The sequence below is a fragment of the Pelodiscus sinensis genome, chromosome 15 (assembly GCF_049634645.1).
Source record: "Pelodiscus sinensis isolate JC-2024 chromosome 15, ASM4963464v1, whole genome shotgun sequence".
In the NCBI taxonomy this organism is placed as follows: Eukaryota; Metazoa; Chordata; order Testudines; family Trionychidae; genus Pelodiscus; species Pelodiscus sinensis.
Window position 1 is genome coordinate 6,054,472 of NC_134725.1, and position 27,311 is coordinate 6,081,782.

At 45.7% G+C, this 27,311-nt stretch overlaps 1 protein-coding gene across 2 annotated transcripts; it reads left to right on the forward strand.

Annotated features, from left to right (window-relative positions):
- The first annotated feature begins 2,661 nt into the window (after positions 1-2,661).
- On the forward strand, positions 2,662-26,347 carry LOC102443741 (glutathione S-transferase theta-1-like). Of its 2 annotated transcripts, XM_006121658.4 has the most exons (6): positions 2,662-2,850; positions 5,054-5,098; positions 11,227-11,314; positions 14,246-14,396; positions 20,814-20,990; positions 21,752-26,347. In XM_006121658.4, exons 1-6 carry the CDS (start codon positions 2,724-2,726, stop codon positions 21,950-21,952), a joined length of 789 nt encoding a protein of 262 aa, XP_006121720.2. In that variant the 5' UTR covers positions 2,662-2,723; the 3' UTR covers positions 21,953-26,347. The 2 variants fall into 2 exon arrangements, with proteins under 2 accessions (XP_006121720.2, XP_006121722.2); XM_006121660.4 differs by lacking the exon at positions 5,054-5,098 and having other exon boundaries at positions 2,665-2,850; positions 21,752-22,981.
- Positions 26,348-27,311: the final 964 nt, after the last annotated feature.

A 27,311-nucleotide genomic window follows, 5' to 3' on the forward strand; every position in this document is an offset into this window, starting at 1 on the left:
CAAGATCAATCAAATAGAACAGGCTTTTGTGAAAATTTCAGATACTTTGTAAGTCTGAGATTTTGCATAAACATATAATTATTCATGCAACTGTAAAAAATTGACATATATTTATTGATATAAATGTAATATACATTTTGTGATTTTACTTGGGAATAAATAAATAAAAACCAAAATATTAACAAAATATTCCCCTCCTTTCCCCCAGAGTCAGGCACTCCCATACCCGCATTCTAACCCAAACCCCTTCCACTCCCCCAGAGCACCACCCCTCCTGCTCTAATTTATTGCTTCAAGTGCTTCCAAAAAAGTGACGGCAATTCTCAAATTGTGTTACTTTGATTTAAAAATATTTCTGAGTGTTATTTTAACAGGCAAGTTAATCTCTTACTTTCATAATTATGATGTAGTTTATCGCTATGTGAGAGTATGAAAAACAACTAGGTTTACTAGCAAGTAACGCATTAGAAATAATAACAGCTCAACAGTAACAAATGATGGGGAAGGGCACAAATTTGGCCTTTGCCCCCAGGCACAAAACACCCTTGCTACGCCTCTGATTGGAGTGCCTTCCAATTTTTAATGTATTTATCCTCTCAACACTCATGAGACAGGCGAGTGCTGTTATCCCTGTTGTATAGAGGGGCATGGAGGCAGAGAGAGACTAAGGGTAAGATGTAGAAAGATAACTAGATACCTTACAGACTTGCTCCAGTCATCTGAAGAAGTGGATTGTGCCCAAGAAAGCTCATGATACCATCTGCATTTTTTGATAGTCTCTAGGGGCAGGTCTACACTAGGAGACTATTTTGAAATAACTAAATTTGAAATAATAACTCCCGAAATAACAAAATCGAAATAGTGTGTCCACACTACAAGGAAGCCTCAAAATCAGTCCAAGACAGGCTTCGTTAATGTGGATGCGCTACCTCAACTGAGAATCCCAGGAAGCACTATGGAGTAATTACTCTGAATGACTTGGAGGAGTAGTTATTTTGAGATAGCAGCATCGGAGTGGCCACATGACCGCTATTTCGAAATAATGATTTCAAAATTACCATCATACCCCAAGGAAAGCAGGAGTACAGATTTTGAAATAACAGGCTTGGTAATGTGAACACTCCAGTTATTATTTTGGAATAAGGGGTGTTATTTAGAAAGACTAAGGTGCCCCAGGACTACTAATTGTTTTAAACTTGCTGAGGGTCACACAGGAAGTCTGTGATGGCACCAGGACTTATCCTAGGCTGGGCTGGCCAACCCATTCCGGGCAAAGTGCTAAGATATCAATGGATCCAGCATGAAGAGCAAAGTTGTTGAGCAAAAAAAAAAAAAAAAAAAAAAAAAAAGGACTGCCCATTTAATAAAATGCATTTAGAGGCTCCCACCAGCTCCATCTTTAATGGCCATGCCTGACAGCTCCCCTCCCCTAGTGGGCACAGGGAGCCAGGAGGAGAGGGCTGTTTTCAGGCGTAGAGAGGGGGGCTTTACAAGCCACGGGGGAGGGAGGGCTTCATGAGTCTCACTCAGGGAGGGAAGAGCAGCATGTGGCTCACAAGCCATGGGTTGGCCATGGCTGTCCTAGGCTCTTTCCCAACTCCTTGTCTCCTATTGATTACTGGGTTTGCTGAGCTGCCTGGTTTACAATTATTTTTGATCGATGCCCTTCAGCTGCTCTCCCCCAAGGGATATAAAAGCAGCAAATAATCAAAGGGTTACAGAGATGTCACAGGAAAGTACAAGGCTTGTCATTTATGGGAAAACTTGCGCAGCGAGGAAAGTTTTTCCTAACTCCACCAAGTTAAATATTTATTTGTATTGTGTGATCAGCCAGGGTATGTCTAGACTACCTGGCTCCATCGACGGAACCATGTAAATGAGTTTACCAGACATAGGGAAATGAAGCAGCGATTTAAATAATCGCCGCTTCATTTACATAAAAATGGCTGCCGCGCTGTGCCGATCAGCTGTTTAGCGGCATAGCGGGGCAGTCTGGACGTGATGCAGTCAACAACAGAAGCCTTTGTCGACCACTCCATTATGCCTCGTGAAATGATGTTTACCGAAGCAGTCGACAAAGGCTTCCGTTTTCAACCGCGGTGCATCCAGACTGCCAAACAGCTGATCGGCACAGTGCAGCGGTCATTTTTATGTAAATAAAGCGGCAATTATTTAAATCGCTGCTTCATTTTCCTATGTCTAGTAAACTCATCTACATGGCTCCGTCGACAGAGCCATGTAGTCTAGACATACCCCCACTGTATTGTCTCAGGCATCACTGACACAGAGTATGAAAAGTTGGTACCTGCCACAGAGAGCTTCCTGCCTATGAGGAGAGACAACAGGTGGGTGAAAGAAAGAGATGGAGGGTTACATGTTAGCAGCACCCTAGACAACAAACAGTGGTCATAGCCTGAGAGCCACCTAACTGGTTAATGCTGCAGATGAAGGTTTATTGATATTCCCATGTAACATAACAGTGGCTGTGCTCAGTATTATCTGCACAACTGTCTAATCCCTTTCTGAATGAGAGGGAAAGTTACTGCTCACCTACAGCAGTCCCTGCCCTTCTACCTCTCGTGGCAGAGCAGGGAAAGGGCTCTCCTTATTGGTTAAGAGTTAAGCCATTGGCTGCATTGGAGAGAAATTTCTGTCCGCCCTTCTGTCTGTTGCTGCTGCCAAAGTCACATTGAGACAAGTCTCTCTCTTTTCCGCTGCTCCCTATGCTGACAGGCAGGATGGCACTGGAGCTGTACCTGGATCTGATCTCCCCACCCTGCCGGGCCGTCTACATCTTTGCAAAGAAGAACAACATCTGCTTCGAGTTCAAGCCTGTGGAGCTGTTCAAAGGTGAATGAGGGAAACTGAGCCCTTTTATCTCTCTCTTTCCCCATACCCCGTTGGGGTTTGCAACTCATTAGTGCCTGTCCCTGGGGAACTGAGTCCAGTTACCCTCCTTGCACTTTTGGGGGATGGGTTACTTTAGCTTTATTACCCATTTCTCCATCCCCTCGAGCCCTAAGAGACTGTGGTGTGTTTCTTTCTTCCCCCATCCCCTTCCTAGGGTTGTAGTGCATTTCCCTTCCTCCTTAGAGGACTTTTCTTTAATTGGACTTGTATCAAAATAGTTATTCCAGACTGAATTTAATTTTGGTATCAGTTTCTGTAGGGACAGGCTTGTTCTGGAATAGGAGGGTCCACATGGAGACTCATACCAAAATAATTTTTTTGGTATAGTCCAGAATCAATATTTTGGTAAATTTCCAGGTAGAAAACCCCTAATTACTCTGCAATTAACAGACTTTACAGAAGCCAGTAAAAGAAAAGCAGTACAAAACATGGAAACCTTTTCTGCTGAGAGGGAGACTGCATGAGACAGGGAAGTCTGGGAACAGGTATTACAAGGCCTGGGTTGTGGAAAGGAATTGAAACAAGCTGAGTTCAAATCTTGGGATCTTTTCTAGTGGGATGGAAGTTAGAGAGGGCCAGGAGTTTGTGAAGGAAGAAAATTTTGTCTCTTTGTAGGGGTGGAGTAGGAAGATGGGGGTGATAGACATTTTGGATAAAGAGTTGGAAGTTTATTAGGCTGGAACATGAGGTTTGCAGGGATATTTGTAGACAGCGCGAGCTTTACTTCAGGTGAGAAGAAAATAGGCCCTAACAACTCCCTCCCACAGCCATTACGGCCTTTTTCCTTTTGACCCTCTGGTCTGTGTAATTATGACCTTCCAGGGTGCAAACCAGCACGGCTGTGTCACCCCTGTGCATTGCCTCACAATGCTTTGCCACTGTAATTCCTACTAGATTGCTCACAAACAGCCTGACAGCATGCAGGTAACGACACCAAGGGGCGTCTACATTGAACTCTTATTTCGGATTAAGCTTTTCCAGACGAAACACTCCAAAATAGCTTAGTTCAAAATAGCGCGTCTACACTACAGGGAAGCCTGAGAATTAGTCCAAATCAGGCTCCCCTAATGTGGATGCGCTACCTTGAGTCCTGGGTTTCCTTCCCTAAATGTGTGTTTTGCATTATCCTGCCCCTTCCTGGACAGTCCAGATATTGGGCCCCGGACTCCTATCAGGGGATCCATAGGGCGTGTTGCCTTAAGAGGTATTACCCAAACACTCCATAACAATGAACGAGCTTTGATGAAAGAATAAATTAAGTCCCTCTAAAACTATGAAGAGGTCGATTTTAAGAAAGCACAGGTATAAACCATCAAAGTTAGAAATGGTCACTAGAGAAATAAGATAAAATGCTTCCTAGTGCTAAAATTAGCCAACTAGGCTTGGCCCAAGATGACATTCTCACTACGGGTTTCCAGTAATGTTGCTACCAAGTTTCTGGTTAGGACCTGCTCTCACCATCCACCGACTGGTTTGGGTTTGGTTTTTTTTGTTATGTTTTGTTTTTTTATCTGTTTAAGTGAAAGAGAGAGGAGTGTCCGGTGTTTTTGCCCCTCACTTTTACAGTCCTATCACTCTTTGAAATGCATTTTCATCTGAAGCAGTGGGCTGTACCCACGAAAGCTCATGATGCCATCTCCACGTGTTGTTAGTCTTTAAGATGCTGCTAGACTATTTGTTGTTTTTTAAGTTTTTCCTCTTACAGACTAACTCGGCCACCCCTCTGAAAATTTTCCTCAGGGTTACCTGTGAGAACAGAGCCAAGGAATCTGGTGGTGAGAGAGGCGCTCTGCTGTGATTTGCTAAAATGCGGGTTTACCTTGTCTCCATCTTGCTGCCTGTTTACTATGTATATGTAAATTGAGTTAAACATGCATGTCTTTGGTTAGGATAGGCCTGCTTGTCTAGTTCTGCCTAACTGGGACTACACGGGTTTGAACTTGTACCACTATCATTCAGGAAGAATTCATAACTTTGCATATACTGTTACTACATACATTTCCATGATGTTATTTACCAGCAAAGTGTTAGTTTTCAAAGGATTCCTCCCAGGGCATATTTTGTACAAAGATTATTTCGCTAGTCTGTAGAGTATGAATACAGGGATGCATTTGGTCATAGCAATCTACATGTCTATTGGCAGATTCCATTCTGGGGAGGAAAATGTCAGGTGGACAGTCACATGAAGGTAAGGGTCCTGGTTACAGATGCTGCTCTTGCATCACATAAAAGAGAGAGATTCCTACAAAAATGAACTGACTCCCCTTTCTATCATAGCTTGGGGGGATCCTGAAATAGCCCTCTTCTTCCCCCGCCATTCATCGCTCTTTGTGTCCCATGTTCATCCCCAAGTGTCATCTCATTAGCTTCTCCTCTCCCTAGCTTAGAGACACATGGAGCTTTCCTGCACTGACTCCACAGCTAACTAATAGGACTTATAACCAGTTAACAAGCAATGCCTGTTGTTCAGCTTGACAAATCAAAGGCCTCTCTCGTTTGGATGTAACAACCAAGAAATATCCTTTGACATCAAGTTCTAACAAAATGGTCCCTAGATCTTCTTTTAAAATAGGTTGTTCAGCCTCATCTGGATGCAAAGGCTTTGCAGGGCTGTGGCAACATGGATAATGCTATTTGGCACCATCTGCACAGCAAGAACAGACTATTCTATAAAGCGGTCAGAGAAATGTCATCTTGTAACATGACTTTTTGCAGTGTCGATGGGCCTCTTGGGATTCAGCAGCCAAAGACTCACTGGCAGTCTTAGGCAGTGGTCATTTTGGAAGTGCAGGCTGTCTAATTTTACCTATTTGGGTAAATCGCAGCAGTGAATATGAGGCTGTTTATAACTCAGGAGATTCAATGGCACCACCATTCCAGAGTTACAGGCAGGTTCTGCAGACACAGCTAATCCATGTATTTATATCCATATACTGCTTTCTCAAGAAAATAAGCTGATTTTCCTCAAACACCATCTCTTGCTCATAGATCTGAAAGAACTAGAAGTCAAAGAGCAAATTCTGATGTCCAATCCCCAAGCACTTTTGTTCTTACCAATATCAGTGGAATCTTCTTGTCTCACCAGTAAGAGAAAACATAATTGTTATCTTTTATCTGGTCATCACATTTCTGCCTCCTTCCACTCTTGTTTTGCTCTTTGACCAACATCTCAGTTGCTTCCTTTTAAATGTATCCTTCCTCAATAAGCTGCCCTTGATCAGGAGTTCATCATATTATTGATTCATTTTGTAGCTATTCCTGCCAGGAAATTCAAACTACTGTACTTCTAATGACAGCAAGTCAGTGGACGCCTTCCTCTGCCAATGCTGAATGAACAAGTAGAGCTTTCGCTTCCCCGAAAATGGAAACAGACTCTCTCAGCCTGTAAAAAATGCTGAGAGAAGAGGGAGGGATGAGATGGACTGTTTGGGGGAAGAACCAGAGAGGCAGTGTCAGACACAGTTGTATACCAGCCTCTTGCTGTCATCCGCCAGCCTTCTAGCCCGTGCCCAAGTGCATGGGAGGGACACAAATGAAGGCAAAGCATATGAAGTGGTGTGAAGGGTTCACTGCTCACACAATGGCACTATTTTAACTCCCAATGGTGGGGAGATCAGAGTGGAGAGGCTACCATGGTTTGACCAATGTGCCCCTATTCCTGGGGCGCCCAGCTGACTCATCTGCATTGTGGAGTCCTGTGGCACCTACGGGCTGGCCTACACTAGGAAATTATTTAAAAACGATTTATTTCGAAATAACTCCAGAAATAATAATTTTGAAAAAGCGCGTCCACACTACAGGGGACACCTCGAAATTAGTTTGAGGCAGGCTCCTTTAATACAGATGTGTTACCTTGATTTAGAGTCCTGGGAAACACTGGGGAGTAATTACTCTGAATGACTGGGGAGTAGTTATTTCGAAATAGCAGCAGCAGAGCATCCGGACTACCGGTATTTTAAAATCACTATTTCAAAATAAGTGTTATTCCTCTTGGAAAGCAGGAGTACAGAGAGGGTTGACAAATACCTTCACAAAAAATCCTGAACATGGCAGGGGAAAAAAATTGGTTGAGCAAAAAAAAAAGGGGGGGGGGGGGGTACCAAACTTGTTGAGAAAAAAAAAGTCGCTGCATCTTTAAATTCCCACGCTCCCCCCGACACCACCAGACATGGCAGAAAAAATGTCCCCACTGGCCTTCCATCCAAGAAAAATACCGAACATTTTACATGTCCAGTATTTTCTGGTTTTTTTTTTTTTACAATACAGAAAACACAATTACCGGACTGTCCAGGTGAAAACCGGACGCCTGGCAACCCTAAGTACAGTTTTCGAAATCACCAGCACCTTATTTTGAAATAATAGGTTTGGCAGTGTGGACGCTTTGCTTGTTATTTCAAAATAACTCCCTAGTGTAGATCAGGGCTTCGAGACAAACAGAATTATTAGGACATGAGCTTCTGTGGCTAAAATCCACTTCATCAGCTGAATTGGAGTAGAAATTACAGAAGCAGGAGTATTTGTATAGAAGGAGGAAGTTGCTTGCATTAATGAAGCTTGTCAAGTCAGAATGGAAGGGTTCATTCATAACATTTGGTCTGGAATGTGAATATTCAGAGAGGGGAAATTGCCTTTGTGATGTGAAAATCAGTGGAAATCCTTATTCAATCCTAAATTAATAGTGTTGAATTTGAAAATGAATTCGAACTGGAGCAAGCAATTTATTCCTTATATTTATATATACACCCCTGCTTCTGTAACTTCTACTCCAATTCATCTGATGAAGTGGGTTTTTCTCACGAAAGCTTGTGTCCCAATAAAATTTACATGCGGCAGTGAAACGGGTGTTCGAAATAAAGCCCTCATTCGAACTACCCATTATTCCTTCTGCAATGAGGTTTAACAGGTAGTTCGAATGAGGGCTTTATTTCGAACACTCGTTTCACTGCCGCATGTAGACGCGGACAGTAACTTCGGGCTTGTAAATTTCAAAAAGTGGTACCTGGCCAGGAAGATGCAAATCAAGCGCGGGATATTTAAATCCCAGCCTTGATTTGCAATTCCTAATGCCTACATTTGCACCCCTAGTTCGAATTAGGCTGCAAGTGTAGACATACCCTTAGTCTTTAAGGTGCTGCAGGACTCCTAGTTGTTTTTGCTGATACAGACTAACTCGGCAATCCCTCTGAGACTTTTCATCTATATTATGGGTGCTCCTATGGCACTCCAGGGAATGCCTTCACCAATTCTAGTGTGTTTATTTGGGTAGTTACAGAGAATCTGCAGGGGAAGCACACCCTAGGCACTGGACCTTGCTGTGTAGAGATGTCCTAAATCTTTTCATGGGAACCCTGTATGGGACCACGAATTTATCAGAAGCACTCAGCCTGCTTCTGTTTAGACCCCCGCAATTGTTTAAAATGACTGTCCCCGATGTATTGGCTGTTCCTTCTAGCTAGAGCTACATCTGTCTGTCAGCACTGAAACTAAAACAAAGTCGGGCTCTCAGAAATATGAGCGCTGGGAAAATGGTTGGCCATGACAAATGGACTGATTGTTTTTCCTTTGCTTTATAAAGTATTACCTACTTAGCTCTTTTCCCTTTGCCCAGTAAACTTTGTTTCCCCTAAAGCATTATACATAGGAGTGCTTACTGTTTGTAACATGACCGGTATTTTTTTTAGTCCAGGAACAACTGTGTCTACTGCCTATTGAAATTGCTCTTTGAGGCAGGTTCAACTGCTCTTGTGTACATAACCACAAGAGAGTTGGATGTGCTAGTTTGAATTAATTAATTTACAGCAGATCCAGTTCCCATTCAAAGGCTGGCTTCATAAGGCAGGTCAACACCAGGTAACCTGCAAACAAGGCTTTTCACATACACAGGCCAGCGCAGCCTACTAGAATGGGGTGATGTGTTATTTCTGCTACACTGCAAATATAAAGATCAGTCATAATAATAAAACGATCGATCCCACTGAAGTAATGTGAAACCAGTATTGGTATGAAGGCTTTTCTTTGCAAACCTTTAATGGCTTGAGGCACATCCCTGTGGCAGAATTCTCAACAAGGCTGGATTGTGTATGTAAAGACCTCACAGAACAACAACAAAAAGCAAAAAAAAAAAAAAATAGATGTCATTTCTCATCTGTGACACAGGCTCCGTGAGAATTTCCTGTAAGAGACTGAACCAGTCTGCAAGCTGCTTTCATAATTTAGCTGTCCCATCAAGGACACTAATTTTATGTTCTTAAAATTGCTGCCACGTTCAGAGGGGATTCCCACATACAGAGGAGATCGCGTGATCGTTTATGTTATTAAACCTGGACACTCATTAAGTCTGTATGGAGATGACCTGCCTCCTCTGTCTGTTGCAGAATCCAAAAGCAAAGCCTAATTCTGCAGAAAGCTCACGCTGCCAACAGAGCTTAAAATACTGGGGGCAGCCTAAGGAGCCTCACCCTTCTACTTTGCCTCCGGGCTGGGCATTTCTTCAGAAATGTGTCTGAGCCTGGCCGTTAAGAGATTTGTTTAAGAAGTTTAACGACTCTTTAGGTGTGGGACTGGGACACCCCCCCAGAAAAGTCTTCCCAGGGCATTACTACCCTGCTCTGCTGGTCTGATTTCCTGGAATGATTCCAGTACTGCCACGTTCAAGAGTTAGACCCTGACTGTGAACCATTAATAACTACTCTCTGAGAATAGTTATCCAGCCAGTTATGCACCAATCATTTCATGATTTTTTTTTTTGAAAGATTGATGCAGTATTGCATATTTTCCAGTCTGTCTTTTAATTGTTTATAACTCCTCTTGCCCCTGCTCTTTGTGAGGTGAGGCCAATGGTCTGTCCATAAGGCATGAGCGGGCCCTTCACGTTGTGTCTTTGTTTCAGTGATACAAGGGGTGGGCAGGGTTTGGAAACATGTTATGCAATGCACGGACAGCCCTTGTGTGTGCATGTGTGCCTCTTAGAATGTGCGCGTGCACACACGTGTGTGTGACAGCTACTGTTGCAGCCTCTCCCAAATGTATTGGGTGAGAGGATTTTGGCCTCTGCTTCTGTCCATCTCCTCCCCAGCAACTATTTCTGCCCCGACCCATCTCCAAATCAGCTCAGCTCCTCCCCTTCCCTCCCCCTCCACTGCCTCCAGCTTCACCTTGGTTCTTTCCAGGGTTCTGCACCCTCCGCTCCCGGGCCTGGGGGTTATACTGGGATCCCCTTTCCCTTCCAGGCTGGGGGCATCTCCACAGGCTCTTCGCCCCCTCCTCCTGCCCAGGGACGGTGTTGCAGGAGGGAGCGTAGCTGTCCTGTGGGCCAGCCTCTTTCTGCTGTCCCCTAACTCCCCCCCCCCCCCCCCCGTCCTTCCTGTGAGATGGCTTTGGGTTGCTGAGGGGAGATCGGCAGGCAATCACGTCTATTGCTCTGGAAAAGCACTTCTAATGTGGGTGAGTTACATTGGCCTAATGCTTATCCCATTCCTCCTCCCCCAGTGAAATAAGCTATACTGGCGAAAGCACATTTATAATTATCATGCACCAAAATTAACAGCATAGCTATCCAGATCACAGACCACACTTCAACATACTGCTGATTGACATGCTGTGTCTGCAACAGTCTATAATGTGGGCCTGGCTCAAGTCTTCAGTACATTGCTCACTGACCATTGTATGAGAGCTCCGTTTTCAACTCTCTGTGTTGTTTACCATGGACAGGAAATTCCCACATTCCAATGTTATTAGGGATCCTATTTTCCCTTTATTATCCAGTTCTGCTCATGCTTTCCAAGATTCCTGGACATAGCTACCAAAACAATTCTAGAAAACTGCAACAATTATAGTTTCCTATTCACTCTAGCAAAACTCAGCAAAACACTATCTTGTCCTTGGTACATGTGAAAATCATCACAGGAAAACCCTAATCACACTTTAATACATCTCTAGTGCAAAGCATGCTAGGAGGTTGATTCTGTTAGTCAACATTATAGTTTATATTATGTAGCAAGTATTATGCCTTTTAAAGGCCATACATTTAAGCTAACAACTGACATTGTTGGGAGTCAAATGACTGCACCATGTCATCTGCCAACCTGAGTAGCTTGCAAATTTACAAGTAGCTTATGTTTTGGCTCTTTAAATTATGCCCCCATTTGAACATGAAACATTCACATGCAGGAAAATTCTAACAGCAATGAAAGAGTAATGTTCTCATGGGTTTGACTGATCCTCATTCATCCATGGTCGTGTGATCTCGGCGCTTGCTTCAGTTTTCACAGATGTAGACATTTCTGAACATGGACTATCACATTTTAATTGTTTTAGGGCAACAGCATACGGAGGAGTTCGCTAAAGTGAAAATCCTAAAGAAAGTGCCAGTACTGAAGGATGGAGTCTTCACCTTAGCAGAGAGGTAAGAATTCAGTCCCCATTTACTCACCATGATGAGGGGATAAGGTCATCCAATTCCAGAGCTGGGAAGTACCATTCCTGACAGATGATTTTTAAAATTGCAGAATTTTCCATGTATGGTTTAGACAGATTGTCTGTTTCGGTATCCAAGCAAGGAGAGCAATGATAACATGCAGTGTTATCATTGAGTAGATGGGGCTACTATAAGGTGGGTGCATAACTGGCTGGATAACCATTCTCAGAGAGTAGTTATTAACGGTTCACAGTCATGTTCAAAGGGCATAACAAGTGAGGTTCCGCAGGGGTCTGTTTTGGGACCAGTTCGGTTCAATATCTTCATCAATGATTTAGATATCAGTATAGAAAGTACGCTTATTAAGTTTGCAGATGATCCCAAGCTGGGAGGGGTTGCAAATGCTTTGGAGGAAAGGGTCATAATTCAAAATGATCTGGACAAACTGGAGAAATGCTCTGAGGTAAATAGGATGAAATGTAATAAGGACAAATGCAAAGTTCTTAGGAAGGAACAATCCGTTTCACACACACAGAATGGGAAGTGACTGTCTAGGAAGGAGCACTGCAGAAAGCGATCTAGGGGTCACAAGATAAATAGTGTGACACTGTTGCAAAAAAAGCAAACACGATTCTACGATGCATTAACAACAGTGTTGTGAGCAAGACACGAGAAGTCATTCTTCTGCTCTACTCTGCGCTGATTAGATCTCAATTGGAGTATTATGTCCAGTTCTGGGCACCACATTTCAAGAAAGATGTGGAAAAATTGGAGAGGGTCCAGAGAAGAGCAACAAGAATGATGAAAGGTCTAGAGAACATGAGCTATGAGGGAAGACTGAAAGAATTGGGCTTGTTTAGTTTAGAAAAGAGAAGACTGAGAGGAGACAAGATAGTAGTTTTCAAGTATCTAAAATGGTGTTAGAAGGAGGAGGGAGAAAATATGTTCTCCTTGGCCCCTGAGGACAGGACAAGAAGCAATGGGCTTAAACTGCAGCAAGGGAGGTTTAGGTTGGACATCAGGAAAAAGTTCCTAATTGTCAGGGTGGTGAAACACTGGAATAAATTGCCCAGGGAGGTTGTGGAATGTCCATCACTAGAGATACTGAAGAGCAGGTTGAGTAGACATCTATCAGGGATGATCTAAGCAGTACTTGGTCCTGCCATGAGGGCAGGGGACTGAACTTGACGACCTCTTGAGATCCCTTCCAGTCCTAGTGTTCTATGATTTAGATGTTTAAAGCTATGCACATATTTCAAATATATATGTTTCAGGCTTGAAGCTGATACTAAGAAGTGTCCTCTTTGGTCAGGAGTCTTAGAAATTGTGCAATAGCTATTTCTAGATTAATTGATCCTTCTTATTCATGGGGAATTGCCCGTTTTCTCACATGGGCATCAAACTGGAGCAGAACAATACAGTGTTTGACTCCTACTGGCTCTGAAAGTGTTAATTTAACTGGTACTCGTGCTTAGACTGTGTGGGTACCCACCTAGAATGTGTCTGCAATTACCATTTTACATTTCACACCTCTTTACAATGAAAGGGAAGCTGCCAAGATAAAAATCACAACAAAGATTTAAAATTCTGACCTTTTAACATCCCAAGTTATGGTAATAACAAAAATCTACTTTACTTTGCTTTTCTGCATTTCTCAGGGAATTTCAGCTTCTATGATGGGAGCACACTATAGTTCTTGCTTATTATTTTGTATTCTCATAGCACCTAAGAGCCTTGGTCATAGGCTTTGCCACTTAGTTCTCATGTGCATGTGCCGCCCAACAAAAATCCTGGATTATGAACACTGAAGAGAAATGCTTTAAGTTAACCAAACAAAAAGCCCTTATACTCTGAAATGCAGAATCCTAGCAATATATCTTAGTCACTCCATATACACATCAGATAACATCTTACCTTGATTTTACAAAATGACCTGTCTGTGTCCTTTGCAAAACCGCACTTAGCAGTTGACTTAGATGACTCTGTTATCATACTGCTAAAACTGGTATCAGAGAGGCATGGGCTGCCTGTATTTTCTTCCTTTATTTTTCCCAGCAGAGGTTTTTCTATGGCACTTCCCTCCTGCCCACAGTAGCTGACCATTCCTCACTGCAGATGACTGAGATTTTTCACCAGCTGATTTCTCCGGCCAGCTAGCAATGACACAAACACTGGCATGCAGCAAACACCCAGAGCATGATCCTGCAAGCTCTGTGTGCAAGGGATTCCACTGACTTCACCTGGAGTCCAGAGGGGACGGGGGGAAGACTTGTAGGACAGGGCCTCTATGAAGATGACTGGTGGGGGAGGCTTTTTCAAGGGAGCTTCAGTGGGTACACAAACCCCTTGGAAATCTGCGGTAATAAGAGAAGCATCCGAAAAGTACAGTTGCTAATGGCGTGTTAGCAAAATATGGCCTACAGATTATTGTTATTCGTAGGGGTGGTTAAAGTACTGTTACTGCAGCATCTGTGAACACTAGTCATAAAAACATCAAAACGGCCAGACTGGGTCAGACCAAAGGCCCATCCAGCCCAGTGTCCTGTCTGCCCACAGTAGCCAGCACCAGGTGCCCCAGAGGGACGGAACACAACAGGAATCCTCACCTGATCCCTCCCTTGCCAGCCACCTCCAGACAAACAGAGACTAGGGGCACCAGGACTCTGTTGTTCCAGTGCTTTACAAACACTAATTTCATCAGGAGGCTTAATTTTCCAACAGGCTAAAGTTCTGAAAGGAGCCTCCAGGAGTTAGGTGCCCAACTCGGACTTTCTGTAGGACTTGAGTGGCTACCTCCACTTGGGCGAGGGATGTTCAAAGGAGCCATGTTAGAAACAGGGGAGGAGAGATCGATGTGGCTGAGTAATACTCTTTCACCTTATCTACCCTGCTGTTTGTCTCCCATTAATTTCTGGACAGCACTGCAATTCTTCTGTATCTGAGCCGGAAGTACAACACTCCTGACCACTGGTATTCATCTGATTTACAGAAAAGGGCCCGGGTAGATGAATACCTGTCCTGGCATCATAACAGCTTCCGGAGAATTGCTCCCAAGACCTTGTGGATCAAGGTAAGGAGATGAAATACAAAGAGCCCAGAACACTAGTATTTCCTCGCTGGATGTGGAATGTTTAAACAGCTCCTATACAAAGCAAGTTTGTCTCCCCAAAATAGCACACTTGGCCCCTCCCCCAGAGGAAACACCACGTAGGGAATTGTTCCCAGTTCTTTGATAGGTGGATGTGGGAAGGAAGGCCTTGGTCATAATTTCCCTTTAAAATACCAGTCTAACAGAGAGGGTTGCAAGCTCACCAAAGAAGCGCAGATCTTTACAGTCTGAATTTCAGGATTAACTCAGAAAAACAGAATAGAGTATTGAACCTAAATGGACCTCCCTTCATTATGCAGCCACATGAGCGCCCAGTGCACAAAGGTGTGTTTATACTGCAGCCCTGGCATGTGATTGTAGCCTGGGTAAATGCACCTTTACCTAGTTAGCTTGGGCAATGCTCCCTCTAATTTTCCCAACCATGTGCAGAATAAATTTTGTTATGTGCTGCACCCAGGCATGTGCCAGAGTGCACCACCAGTAGAAACACGTGCTGGCTGTGGTCTCCCTGCTAGTCAGCTGGGCAGCAGTTTAGCCTCTCCTGGGTGGCAGCCCAAGAACTCAGCTTACAGGAAACACTCCACCTGGGTTCCTTTTGCTTCCCAGGTGAGTGCATGCTCTGCTACACAAAGCTGAAAGGCTCGTATTCTTTAAACACAACTTCTCTGAAACTGAAATCTGTAGCAGTCTAATTCCGAACTCTGCAGGGGACCATCTGTTTCCAGCACACACAGTTGCTACTACAAAAAAAGGACAGGAATAGATATGATGGGGGCACATCTCTTGAGTAGAGAATTGTCAGTAAACATGTAATAATTTCAGCTTGCTTGTTGTAACTTTGCCCTTGTCAGTAACTGACTAAACACTTCAGGACTTGCTTGGTTTCTTGTTCTGTTGACAGTAGAGTTTTGGCAAAAGGCCATAAAAAAGAAACATAAATGAGTCACAGGCAATGTACAATTGCTTCCAGTCTCTGGAACCTGTTCTCACATGGCTTGAAAGTACATTAATTCAATTTAATCTGACTGTTGATTAGATAATCCTGGTCCAGGAATTATTATCTCCTAGATCACTGGAGGTAGGAAAGGCTACAAAACCACTCTGCAGAGTAGAACACACTAACTAGTTTCTGAAGAAGTGGGTTGTGCCCTCAACAGCTCATGATACTATATATATATATATATATATATAGTTAGTTTCTAAGGTGCTACAGGACCATTCATTGGTTTTTTTTAAAGTTTTTTAACTACATTATGGCAGAAGACAAATTGTCCCAAGAATGGATAAAGGAGAAAGATGCTGTCCCAACCCACTACACTGAAATGCTATGATTCACTACTGCAACATCTGACCTGGGAATGGAATGGGTTATCCATACCAGAAGTCTTTAAATCATGGGTTCCCAAACTGGGGGGCATGCCCCCCTAGGGGGTGTGAAGAAATTCCAGGGGGGGCACGAGGCATCCCAGTCCTCCCCCCCCCCCCCCATCAAGTTTTGCTGCTCTGTTCAGTTCCTTTTTTTTTTCCCCCCCGCTTAACAACTTGTGCTGCCCTGCTTGGTTCCTCTTTTTTTTTTCTTTTAATGCTCAACAAGTTTTTCTTTTTTGGGGGAGGGACATGAGGGTTTTTCAAAAATCAGAAAGGGGAGCATGATGCTGAAAAGTTTAAATCAAGACTGGATGTCTTTCTAATAGATACGCTATAGCTCAAACAGAAGCTATGGGCTTGATGGAAAAGTTAAGGGATGAGGTTTACTAACCTGTGATATGCAGGAAAACCAACAAGATGATCTTAATAGTCCCTTTGGTCTGAAAGACCTATGACTCCTCCAGTTCTGAATAGATTTTGCTGGGTAGGGGCTGAGCCTCAGCATTGCTTCGGAACCAAGTAATAGAACGTCTTCCTGGCTTCCTTGATTATTCCTGGAAAATAAATGAAGGATTTATACCTTTATTCTCTTACCCATGTCAAATGAAAACCATATGACTGTTGTGTCCCTTGTCATGAAGAAGACATAGGCCTTGGGAATAGTAAATAGAGAGGGTTTATCCAGGATGCTGGACTTGCAAAGACCTTGTAGCTACTTTAGGGTATGTCTACACTACAAAGTTAGTTCGAACTAACGGACGTTAGCTCGAACTAACTTTCATAGGCGCTACACTAGCGCTCCATTAGTTCGAATTTAATTCGAACTAACGGAGCGCTTAGTTCGAACTAGGTAATCCTCATTCCACGAGGATTAAGCCTAGTTCGAACTAGCTAGTTCGAATTAAGGGGTGTGTAGCCCCTTAATTCGAACTAGTGGGAGGCTAGCCCTCCCCAGGTTTCCCTGGTGGCCACTCTGGCCAACACCAGGGAAACTCATCTGCCCCCCTCCCAGTCCCGGACCCCTTAAAGGGGCCCAGGCTGGCTACGGTGCCCGTGCCAGGTGCAAGCCTGCCAGCACCCAGCCAGCAGACCCTGCACCTGGCACGGATCGAGCCACCCACCCGATGCCCCCCAGCCCTGACCCTCTTCCCGGGACCAGGCTGGCGGCTCCCGGGAGCTTGCCTGGGACCGCAAGAGGCGGGCACCCGCCTGGGCTAGTGCGGACATCGTGGACCTCGTCCACAAGCTCCGCACTAGGCACAGGAAAGTGGCCGACTTGGGCAGGAGAGCTGCCAGCCTGGCCACCCAGGAGCAGGTGTGCATGAAAATCAAGGGGGTCCACTGAGACCCCCGACCCTGAGCCCTGAGCTTACAATGGCCGTCCTGGGTCAGACCAAAGGTCCATCTAGCCCAGTAGCCTGTCTGCCGACAGTGGCCAACCCTAGGGACCCTGGAGGGGATGGACCGAAGACAGTGACCAAGTCATTTGTCTCGTGTCATCCCTCTCCAGCCTTCCACAAACCTTGGGCAGGGACACCACTCCTACCCCCTGGCTAATACCACTCCATGGACCCAACCTCCATGACTTGATCTCACTTCCCTTTAAACTCTGTTCTAGTTCTAGCCTTCACAGCCTCCTGCAGCAAGGAGTTCCACAGGTTGACTCTTTGCTTTGTGAAGAACAACTTTCTGTTACTAGTTTGAAGCCTGCTACCCATTCCTTTCCTTTGGTGTCCTCTAGTTCTTCTTTATGGGAACTAATGAAGAACTTTTCTGTATGCACCGTCTCTACCCAACTCCTGCTTTTAGAGACCTCTATCCTGTCCCCCCTCCGTCTCCGCTTTTCTAAGCTGAAAAGTCCCAGTCTCTTTAGCCTCTCTTCATATGGGACCTGTTCCCAACCCCTGATCATTTTAGTTGCCCTCCCCTCTCCCAGCCTCTCTCTTCTCCTCTCCCACCTCCTTTTCCCAGTCTCCCCCAGTTTTGTTCAATAAAGACAGATTCCGTTTTGGAAGACACGTTATCTTTATTTTGTACATCAAGAAGGGGGGCTAGTGAAGGGTAAGTGGAAGGAGGTGAGGGAGGAATGGGGCACGAGCCCCCGATGGGGAGGACTGGGCTGGCTCTGCGGGCTTCTGGGGGTGGAAGCTCTCCTGCAGCCCCCCAATTGCCCCCTCTCCCCAGATGGCAGCCTGCGGCAAGTGCAGCTGGGCTGATGGCCGAGTGCTGTGATGTGCCGAGTGTGGGCACTCAGGGCACTCCAAGCCAGGTCTGCTTTGCAAGCGGGGCACCCCTGAGAACTGTCTGTCCGGGGTGGGGGGTCGGGTCCCTTTAAGCACAGCCCTCGGCTAGCCTGAGGCAGCAGCTCCACGCTCTAAGTCCTCCTCTGATGCCCTGCCGGCACTGCTTCCAGCCATCCTTAACCCCGCTTCAGGGTCCACTTAATGTGGATGCGCTAGTTTGAATTAGCAAAACGCTAATTCGAACTAGTTTTTAGTTCTAGATGCGTTAGTTCGAATTAGCGCTGTAGTGTGGACATACCCTTAGATTCTAAGTGGGACTGTAATTAACCACTAGAACAGGATGCCAAGGGAAGTACACATTTACGATCAGTCAGAGCAGTCGAAAATGTTGTAGTTTAGCCAGAAGTTATCTTTACGCCGGAATCGCAAGGTGAAGTTCTGTGGGCACAGGTAACACAAGATGATGCGAATGGTCCCATTGGGTCTTGAAATCTATCAATACATATAATATAGTCCACACCGTGAGGAATACCGCTTGTGCTGCCTACTGTTCTGTATAGACTCTGCTTACATCCTGGCCTGGATTAAACACTCCTGGAAGGAATTGCCATGTGAGCTAAAGATTAGGAGACATTTGCTCCAGTTTCACCTGCAAAAACCTGTGATCGGAGTTCTGCTTTCATCTCATAGTGCCTGGTATGTGGCTAAAACAGAGAGAGCCAATCTCACCTCAGACTGTCAGAATGCAGAGCCAATACCCCAAACTGGGTATATTCTATAATTAGATTCCACCAAAACAGTAACAAATGTGCACTCCTGGACTCCTATATTCGTCTCATCATGGAGCCATGGATAGTCCCTGTAAGCTCTCCAGCTCCTTTTTACCACCCAGACTAAATGCACTTTATGATGAAAATGTATAAACACCAAACACTCACTGTACAACAGGTTCCTCCAGCCCCAAAGGACCAGTCATTTTCTCCAGGTCAAGGTATATGCCAGATCTCACGAAAGACAATGCTGAAGTCAGTTTCTCTAGTAAAACTAACTAAAAGATTTATTAGCTAAGAAAAAGAAATGAAAGTTACTGAGAGGTTAAAGTGGGTAAAATACATCACAGGTGGCCACATCTTACAAAGTGTCAATAGTCGTTGTTCGAGGTCAGCCATAAAGATGTGCTAATGGACTCAATCATGATGAGGGATGGTTGGGACACTATCAACCTAGCACTCAATGAAGGTGCAAACAGCTCTTTGTGTAGATTCCTGTGTCAGGAAGGGTACTTTCTATTGACTTTGATTCTTAGCTGCTTCGTTTTAACTACCCAATCTGCAGGTGCTCACTGATTCACAGCTCTGCCTTCCTGTTTTTCCCTTTGATTTTCCATACCCTCTGCTCCCTGTCTCCCACCCACCCCTTTTTTTCCTCCTCCTCCCTTCTCTTATTTGTTTTGGGTCTGCACATCCTAAACTCAAAACTCCGGTCATCTGAAGAAGTGAGCTGTGTCCACAGAAGCTCATGATACCATCTATGTGTTTTGTTAGTCTATAAAGTGCTACCAGACCATTTGTTATTTTTTTCCTGTACAGACTAACTCGGCTACCCCCTGAAGCATCAATTAAAATGTAAGGCTTCGACTCCAGTTGAGGGGCTGTTCAGTTACACAGAGACACATGTCATATGGTTAAGTTATGTCTGTACTGGTAATTGAACAGCAAAGCTGCTGTCATTCAGCCTGCCCCTCCGTAAAGTATAAAAGTTTTACTGAAGTAAGTGCCAGTGTGAACAGTGCATTGTCGACAAATACATTCTCCTGCTGACAATGTGAACATCTCTTTTTGGGAGTGGAAGTATTTTCTCCAGCAAAAGAACTGAACAGTGGCTACGTTGCCTGATTTTCTAAAAGTTGTGTCATGTGGACAAAGCCTTAGTTACAATTTCATTTCATTTTTATGAAAAAGGTGACATCACGCCAACTCTTATCCTGACATATCTGAGATCTAAGATTAATTAAATACAAAGATAGCGATCACAGGAAACAGGTGAAAACAATAAAATTATAGTTTCACTGGCTTTCATGCATCTAAAGCAGTGTTTCTCAAAAGCTGCTAGCAGGACACTCCAATTTGTTTAACTTCTCCACAGTCATGGAGTCTCACGGCTCCCATTGGCTACAGTTCACCATTTGCAGCCAAGGAGAACCGTGGGAAGTGGCGTTGGCTGCAAATGGCGAACTACAGCCAATGGGAGCGACTAAGAAAACAAACCGGAGCAGTCTGTTAGCAGCTTTCTGAAATGGGCTCACTTTGAAAAACCCTGATCTAAAGCAAATGTAATTACTGTGTACATTCCATGGGATATAGGACATAGGATAACAACCCTTTTGTTCTTTTCTAGCAAGTGAAGCAATACACTTCACACTTCCTAGAGACCTGCCCTAGCTAGCTGTCTGTGGTGGCACATTCCCCAAATAAACAGGAGATGTAATCAGAAGTCATAGCAGGACAAAGCTATGCAGCAGTGACGCACTGAGGATTTTTATTCTGTGTGCAACTTTGTTTTGAGGGTGAGCCTTTTGTAGGGTAAAGAATCATCTTTGAGTGGAAGGTGGGATCTTGCCAAATGTGAGTCCATTGCCACTTCCGACTGATCCTGGGTTGCATGGCATGATGATCAGGAAACACAGTGGATCCCATTGGCCACGGCAGATGAAATCCAGTGCAAGTGCATCTCTGGAGGATGACTCCACTCCCTGCTCCTCATGCAGGTGCTCATTCCCCTCTTCACGGGCCAGGCAGCGCCCCCAGAGAAGCTGCAGGAAGTTATCGATGAGCTGGCTGCTTCCCTGGTGCAGTTTGAGGAGAAGTTCCTGCAGGACAAGCCCTTCATCATGGGCAGCGAGATCTCCCTGGCAGACCTGATGGCTGTCGTGGAGCTCATGCAGGTGAGTCGTGGGACTGTAATAATGAAGACTCGGCACAAGCAAAAGCTGATTTTATCTAAACCTCCTGAAGAGTGAACAGCCTGCAGTGCCATTTCCCTAGAGCAGGGGCACAGATCTAATTCAACAGAGGGAGGGATTCCCACGTACATTCTCTTCCCAGACCTATCTGAGCCCTCGCCACACCAAGCCTACAAGATGCCAACTGGACACTACTCCAGTCACAAAGTCGGGAGGAGCTTTTTCAGAAACCAAATTTGGTGGATCCGGCTTAGATTTGTTGATCGGTCCCGGGCCAGCAGAGCTGAGATCTTACAGAGCAAGAGAATTCATCCCTCTCCTAACTCCCTGTCCCGGGGCCAACAAACAGCAGTGCTTGCATCTCTGGAGTGAAGAGTTTTGCAAGGTGGAATATGCTGATAGTAGAAGGGCGGCTGGATTGTGCCAGCTAAAACCTCAGCTTAAGTTACAGTGCTGGTGGTGGACTTTGTTGTTATCTGCACTACAAATAGCAAGGAGCTACCAGTGGAAATGCAGCCCCCATCTCTCTAATGCTGTCGCTGAGCGTTACTCAAAATAAGTGCGAGTCACATATGTGATCTGTTGTCAGGAGTGGGTCGGGGACTATTAAAACTATAGAGTCCAGTTGTTTCCCCACCGGAGATATAGGTAAACTAGGAGAGATTCCCACCTTTTGGATGCTCTCCCACAAAATGGTGACTCCCCTTGTGGGTGTCTCACTGTAGTTGTCTCTCTCTGTGCAGCCTGTTGGAGTCGGTTGCCACATCTTTGCGGACAGGCCCAAGCTGGCAGCATGGCGCAGCCGGGTGGAGGAAGCTGTGGGGAAGGAGCTCTTCCAGGAAGCACATGAGCAGATCCTGAATATCAAGGAACTCAGCAGCATCGAAGTCGAGCCAAAGCTGAAAGAGCTTCTGGCACCGACACTGATGAAAATGCTGAAATGAGTTTATGTTCTGTTACCATTTAAAATGCATCTTTCCGCCTTCCTGCTCCTCCAGCACCGTGAGTAACTGCCCTTCACAAGACTGAGAATGCTCTGTAGAATTTTCCATGTGGAAAATGCAAACCTGCCCTCCCCTGATCCATTTTAGCCTCTTTAGGGTCAGATGCTGGTGAAATCCTAGAATCAGAAGCTATAAATTCATGGGAAGCATCTGAGAACTTAGGTCCAACAGGTTATTTTTTAATATACAGTTCTGGGTTTTATTTTTAGCCTTCCTAATCCTTGAAACTTGGTAGAGATAAGAAACTTTTTCCTGGCAAATTCTGAGTTAATCTATAAGTTGGGGACTCTTGACAGCTGTATGCCCCAATGTTCCCTTTCTTCTTTCTAGGGTAATGAGGCAAAACCCCACTGTGTTTTCATGTTCTTTGTAGCCTTCTCTGCTGCTTGTAGACTTTCCTGAGATGTTAAACACTGAAAACTATAAATGATTGGTCTCCATTTCTTTTACATGTAACCCATATAGATAACTCAAAGGCTGTGTCTAGACTGGCAAGTTTTTCCGCAAAAGCTTGCCTGCTGTCTACACTGGCCACTTGAATTTCCGCAAAAGCCCCTGGCCCCCAGAACTCCATCCTCAGCCCCCCTCTCCCCAGCCCAGAACCAAAACCCTCAGTCAATATCTGCCCTTGGGGTTGGGAGGGGGGACGCCGATTGCATGGTTCGCCTAGAGCACCAGTTGCTGGCAGCTAGTCTAGGGCCGCCCCTGCCTGGGACAAGTCATATGTATGCCCCCCCTTAATATTTTTTGTACAGGGTGAAATCTGATTACAGTGAACTTCAAGGGCAGCCACTGCTGCAGGTTGAATATTGATAATGCCCAGCTGTGTAATTATAATGTTATATGGTAGCTCTTTTTTTATTCATTATAATAAAGTTCATATATTTAAAAAACCCTCATTCATCATGATCAGCATCATGCCACTAACATTCTGAGATCCATCTTCTGGAATTCCTTGCAGCAAACTCTGCTCCCGGGTCACGGTGACCCAGCATTGAGGTTACTTCCTTCTCAATGGACAGGATGGCAGGTCCACCCAGCCTCTCTTGAGACGCAAAAAAAACTTCACTCCCTGGAAGCCTCCAGCGAAAAGCCTGTCTGCTCTGGCTGTGTTTGGGAAGGCACCATCCGGTGATTTGAGAAACTGAAGGGCTTAAAGTGCCCTACTAGTTCCTAGGATGAATCCTTGTAGCACTGAAGCTGTATTTCCTTTATCCATCTCTGCCCCTGTTAGTGTTAGACTCTGGACAAGGAGTGCAGGGAGTAGGGGTCCAGAGCACAGGAGGCGTCTGGAGGTGCACTGGATTTGCTGGGTGGGGCTCACTCGAACCTCAATTTTTCTCCCTCCCCCTTCCCTCTCTCCCCACTTTTCTCCCTCTTTCCACACCATTCTCCCTTTAATGTCTCCAATTCTCTGACTCTGACAGGAGGCATTCACATGCCTAATTCCCTCCCTGCCCTCAAGACAGCTCTTCATTCTCCCCAAAAGCAAATTGCCAGCACTCATGACTCACAAAAGTTGTCGCACCCTGGAGGCATCTATTGCAACACACTTTTTGTCTAACAGGGATTGTGATTGACTTACCCTGAGCTGTGTTAACGGAGGGTGGGGTGAGTTCACACCATCGGTCTCAATGAAGCCTGTTGGTGGTTCATCCAGATATCCTACTTCACTCTCTATCTAAAACAGAACAGGTTTGGACCGGCCAGTGCTGAATATATCCCAAAGCAAGTGTTTGCCAGAGAGAGATGTGCCAAGATCAGAAACTCTAGAAGAGGCATTTTGGGGATTGTAATAAAGTCGAGGAAATTCCAACCACCTGAGCATGGTCACAGTCTTGTGACAGCTGCTTGCCTAAAGCATCCTATTGTTATTCTGTTATTGCATAGAGATCACTCTGAACTCAGGATTGTATTTATGGTGACTTCTTGACAAAGTATATGACAACAAACTATCCTCTCAGCAAGAACTTTCTGCTTAGCAGCTAACCACTCCCCTGGAAGACATGCAGCGAAAAAATCTAAACCCATTTTAGGGACTTTCAGACAGAAATTCACCAGATAAGTCACCAAGCGCGCTTGGAGACATGAAGGTATTTTGTGGCTCGGAGTAATGCCGCACGTCTTTTAAAGGGCTTTTGTGACTTTTCTGTTAGGAGTTCTGCTGCACTAACACATAAACCTTCTTGAACTGCAGCAAAATTAAGGAGGCAATGATGAGAAAACCCTACAAGGACTTAGGATGGTTCTGAAAACAGCCAATTGTGAAAGCACCCGAAAAGCATGTAATCTATAGTTCTGTGTGCTCACGTGGATGGTTTCCTGCTATCCTTGAGCCATAATCTGGTCAAGCAAAACTCTTCCCCCATTGTCAATGAAAATAGGATGACTAAACACATCAGGATTTTACACACTTTCAGTATTTGCTGTCTCAGCTGTGTGGGTTGCTGTTGTTGAAGTGCTGAAGGAGATAGACCCCGATAAGGTAGACTCCCCTCATGCAGCAATTTCCCTGGTCTGTCATGGACAGATGCTCCGTGCCTGGAGCACTCACAGAGAAAAGCTGGGGCTCTGTGCTCAGCAACTCCCACTTTCGCCTTCCCGGAGCTTTCAGAGCTCTGCCAATAGCGACCCCTTTCAGGAGTTGTCTGGTTAGCCTTGCGTACCGAGTTTCATTTCACCTAAAAACTACCTGCTCATCAAATCAGACCTAACAGCATACAAGTGTCACAGCCACTGTTACTGAACAAAAACCTGCCGGCCCGCTTGTTTTTGCCATAGCGTGAGACAATACACGCACGGAAATATAAACATCGCCCTTACGCGTCAGTGAGCAGTGCTAGTCTGAAATCTGAAAAAGCCCTCATCTGCCATCGCAGTGGGCACGGAAGCGCTTTGTATGTGTCCTGCTGTAGCACAAGGCAAAGAGGAAAGTGCTATGTGCCGGTCGAGAGAAAGACTGGAGCCAGGGGGGCAGAATGAACACCTGCAAAGCGCTCCGGAGGAGGCTGGAGGGCACATCATTTGCCGGGCGGGGGGAGCAGGGATGCTGCTGCGTGTCCCAGCAGAGCGCTGTCTTCAAGTCAGTAGAGGGTTCCCCTCCCCACGTGGCAGGGGAAGCTGGAAACACCAAAGCGCACACAAAGTTCCCTGCTGGAGCCAAGCCTCGGCAGAATCCCAGGGGGAAATTGCAGGCTGGTGCTTCTAACCCATCTCCATCGTCGTGAGCAGCAGATTTCATTAGGGTGTGCACCCAGGGAGTTTTTTTTTTAAAGGCGAACATTTCAATCATAAAGGACATTATTTTTATTCATTAAACAAACTGAAGAAACTAAAACTTAACTCAACTTAATTTTTTTTAAATTAACTAAACTTAACTTAAAAAATACAAACTTAAAAAATGAGACACAAAATACCAAATTTTTGCTGTAGTGATAACCAGGCGTATACAAAGATAGTCAATTTTCATGATCTTTATCTTTAACCAGATAATGAGCTAACCCAAATAGACCAAAACAGATTAAGGTTTCTTCATCTTCCTGTCCTAGAGAATGAGACCTCGCTCACCAGGTGTTATGGACTTAAATTCCTCAATCACATCATTGTAATAAACTGATGAAGCCAATTCTTGTCCAATGTACAAAATCACGAGTGAGTCAAGGTGCTGTGGGGACATTGTACTTCTTAGTTTGTTTTTTACATGTGCTAGTTTCGAAAAGGCTCTTTCACATGAACAGTTTGTACCAGGTAAGACTGCAAAGCATTGACCACATTTGGAAAAGGCCCGGAACATGGAAGAACGATCCGATTCCTTTAGCCAATCAAGCCACTCTCTGGAGGTGTTCGTGCTACTTTAGAAACAGATCCGTCATAACTCTGAACAGGGCTGGCTTTAGGCCGATTCACCCAATTCCCTGGATGGGGCCCCGCACCTAAAGGGGCCCCACTCGCTGAACCCAGAAGTGTGCCAGGCACCATGGACAGCGAGTTAATATTCAGAGACGGGGGCCAGACTCCAGCAATATTTGGAGCTGGGTCCCTCCCCTGGCTCTGCCTGGAGTGGGCCCCAGACCCCACCTGCCAGCCCCCCCCGTGTGGCCTCCCACCTTGGCCCCAGCGCATCCCCCTCAGCCCTGGACCGTCCCTGTCATGCGCGGCTTTCCGTGCAGCTCCCCCTTGCTGGCTGGTGCTGCCATGCATGGCATTTGCAGGTGGGCAGGGATATGTCCGGACATGACGTGACGTCATGGCCTGGGACCTTAAAATTGCTCTGTGCCGTATTGCGCTGTGCGGCCTAGCTCTGGGGTCAGAGTCCGGGGCTTGAGCGCAGGCCTCCAGCCCCACAAAGTGGAAGGCAGAAGGTAGGGGAGGGGGAAGAAAGGGGAAGGGCTGGGAGAGGAAGGGGCTTGTGTGGAGGGGAAAGAAAGGGGAAGGCACCAAGGCACAGGGTGGAGGAGAGACAAATGCCAGGAGGCCAAGTGCAGCCAATGAGGAAAAGGGCAGGAGGGGAGGTGTCAGTGGTGATGCTGGGAGGGGAGAGGGGAAAGACATTGGGGGCTAAAGAGGGAGGTGCTAGGAGAAGGCTTGAAAGAAGGGGTGGGCAGGAGGAAGGCCAGGATGGAGCAAGTCATGTGTGAGGGCACAGAGGGAAATGGGGGCAGAGAGTGGTGAGGAGGTGGGCATCAGGAAAAAAAGGGGGCAGGGGCAGTAAGGGAAGGGGGAGGCACCCGGAGGGTGCAGGAGTAAGGGAAGGTGCAGGTGGCAAGGGATTCTGGGGGTGAAGCAGAAGGGCAGACACCTGTGGGGGAGGGACCAGCACCAGAGGAGAGAGGCAGGGCAGGTGTTAGACGAGGGGATGAGGAGGGGTAGCTCACATGATCAGAGTTGGGCTCTGGAGGAGTGGGCACAGGGGGGAGAGAATTGCTGGTGTAGGGAGGCAGGTCGCAAGAGGGCTGAGGGCAGTGAGAAGGGCAGGAGTCAGAACAGCAGAGGAGGGTGAGGGGCTGGAGGGCAGCAGGCACCAGGGGAGCTGATAGAGCAAAGGGAGGAGACATGGCAACAGAGAGAAAAGGTAAAGGTTTATAAAATATGTATTAATAACTTGAGTGCCCCAGTGGCACATCCAAACAAGCCACATGAACTCAGTACTGGTGCACAACACAAAATCCATTCTGCTCATGGAAGGAAACTCTTAGGCTATTTCTACACTGGTGGCTTCTTGCACAAGAACATCTTGCACAAGGGTTCTTGTGCAAGAAGTCTTGCGCAAGAACACATCCACACTGCCATGTGCGAGATG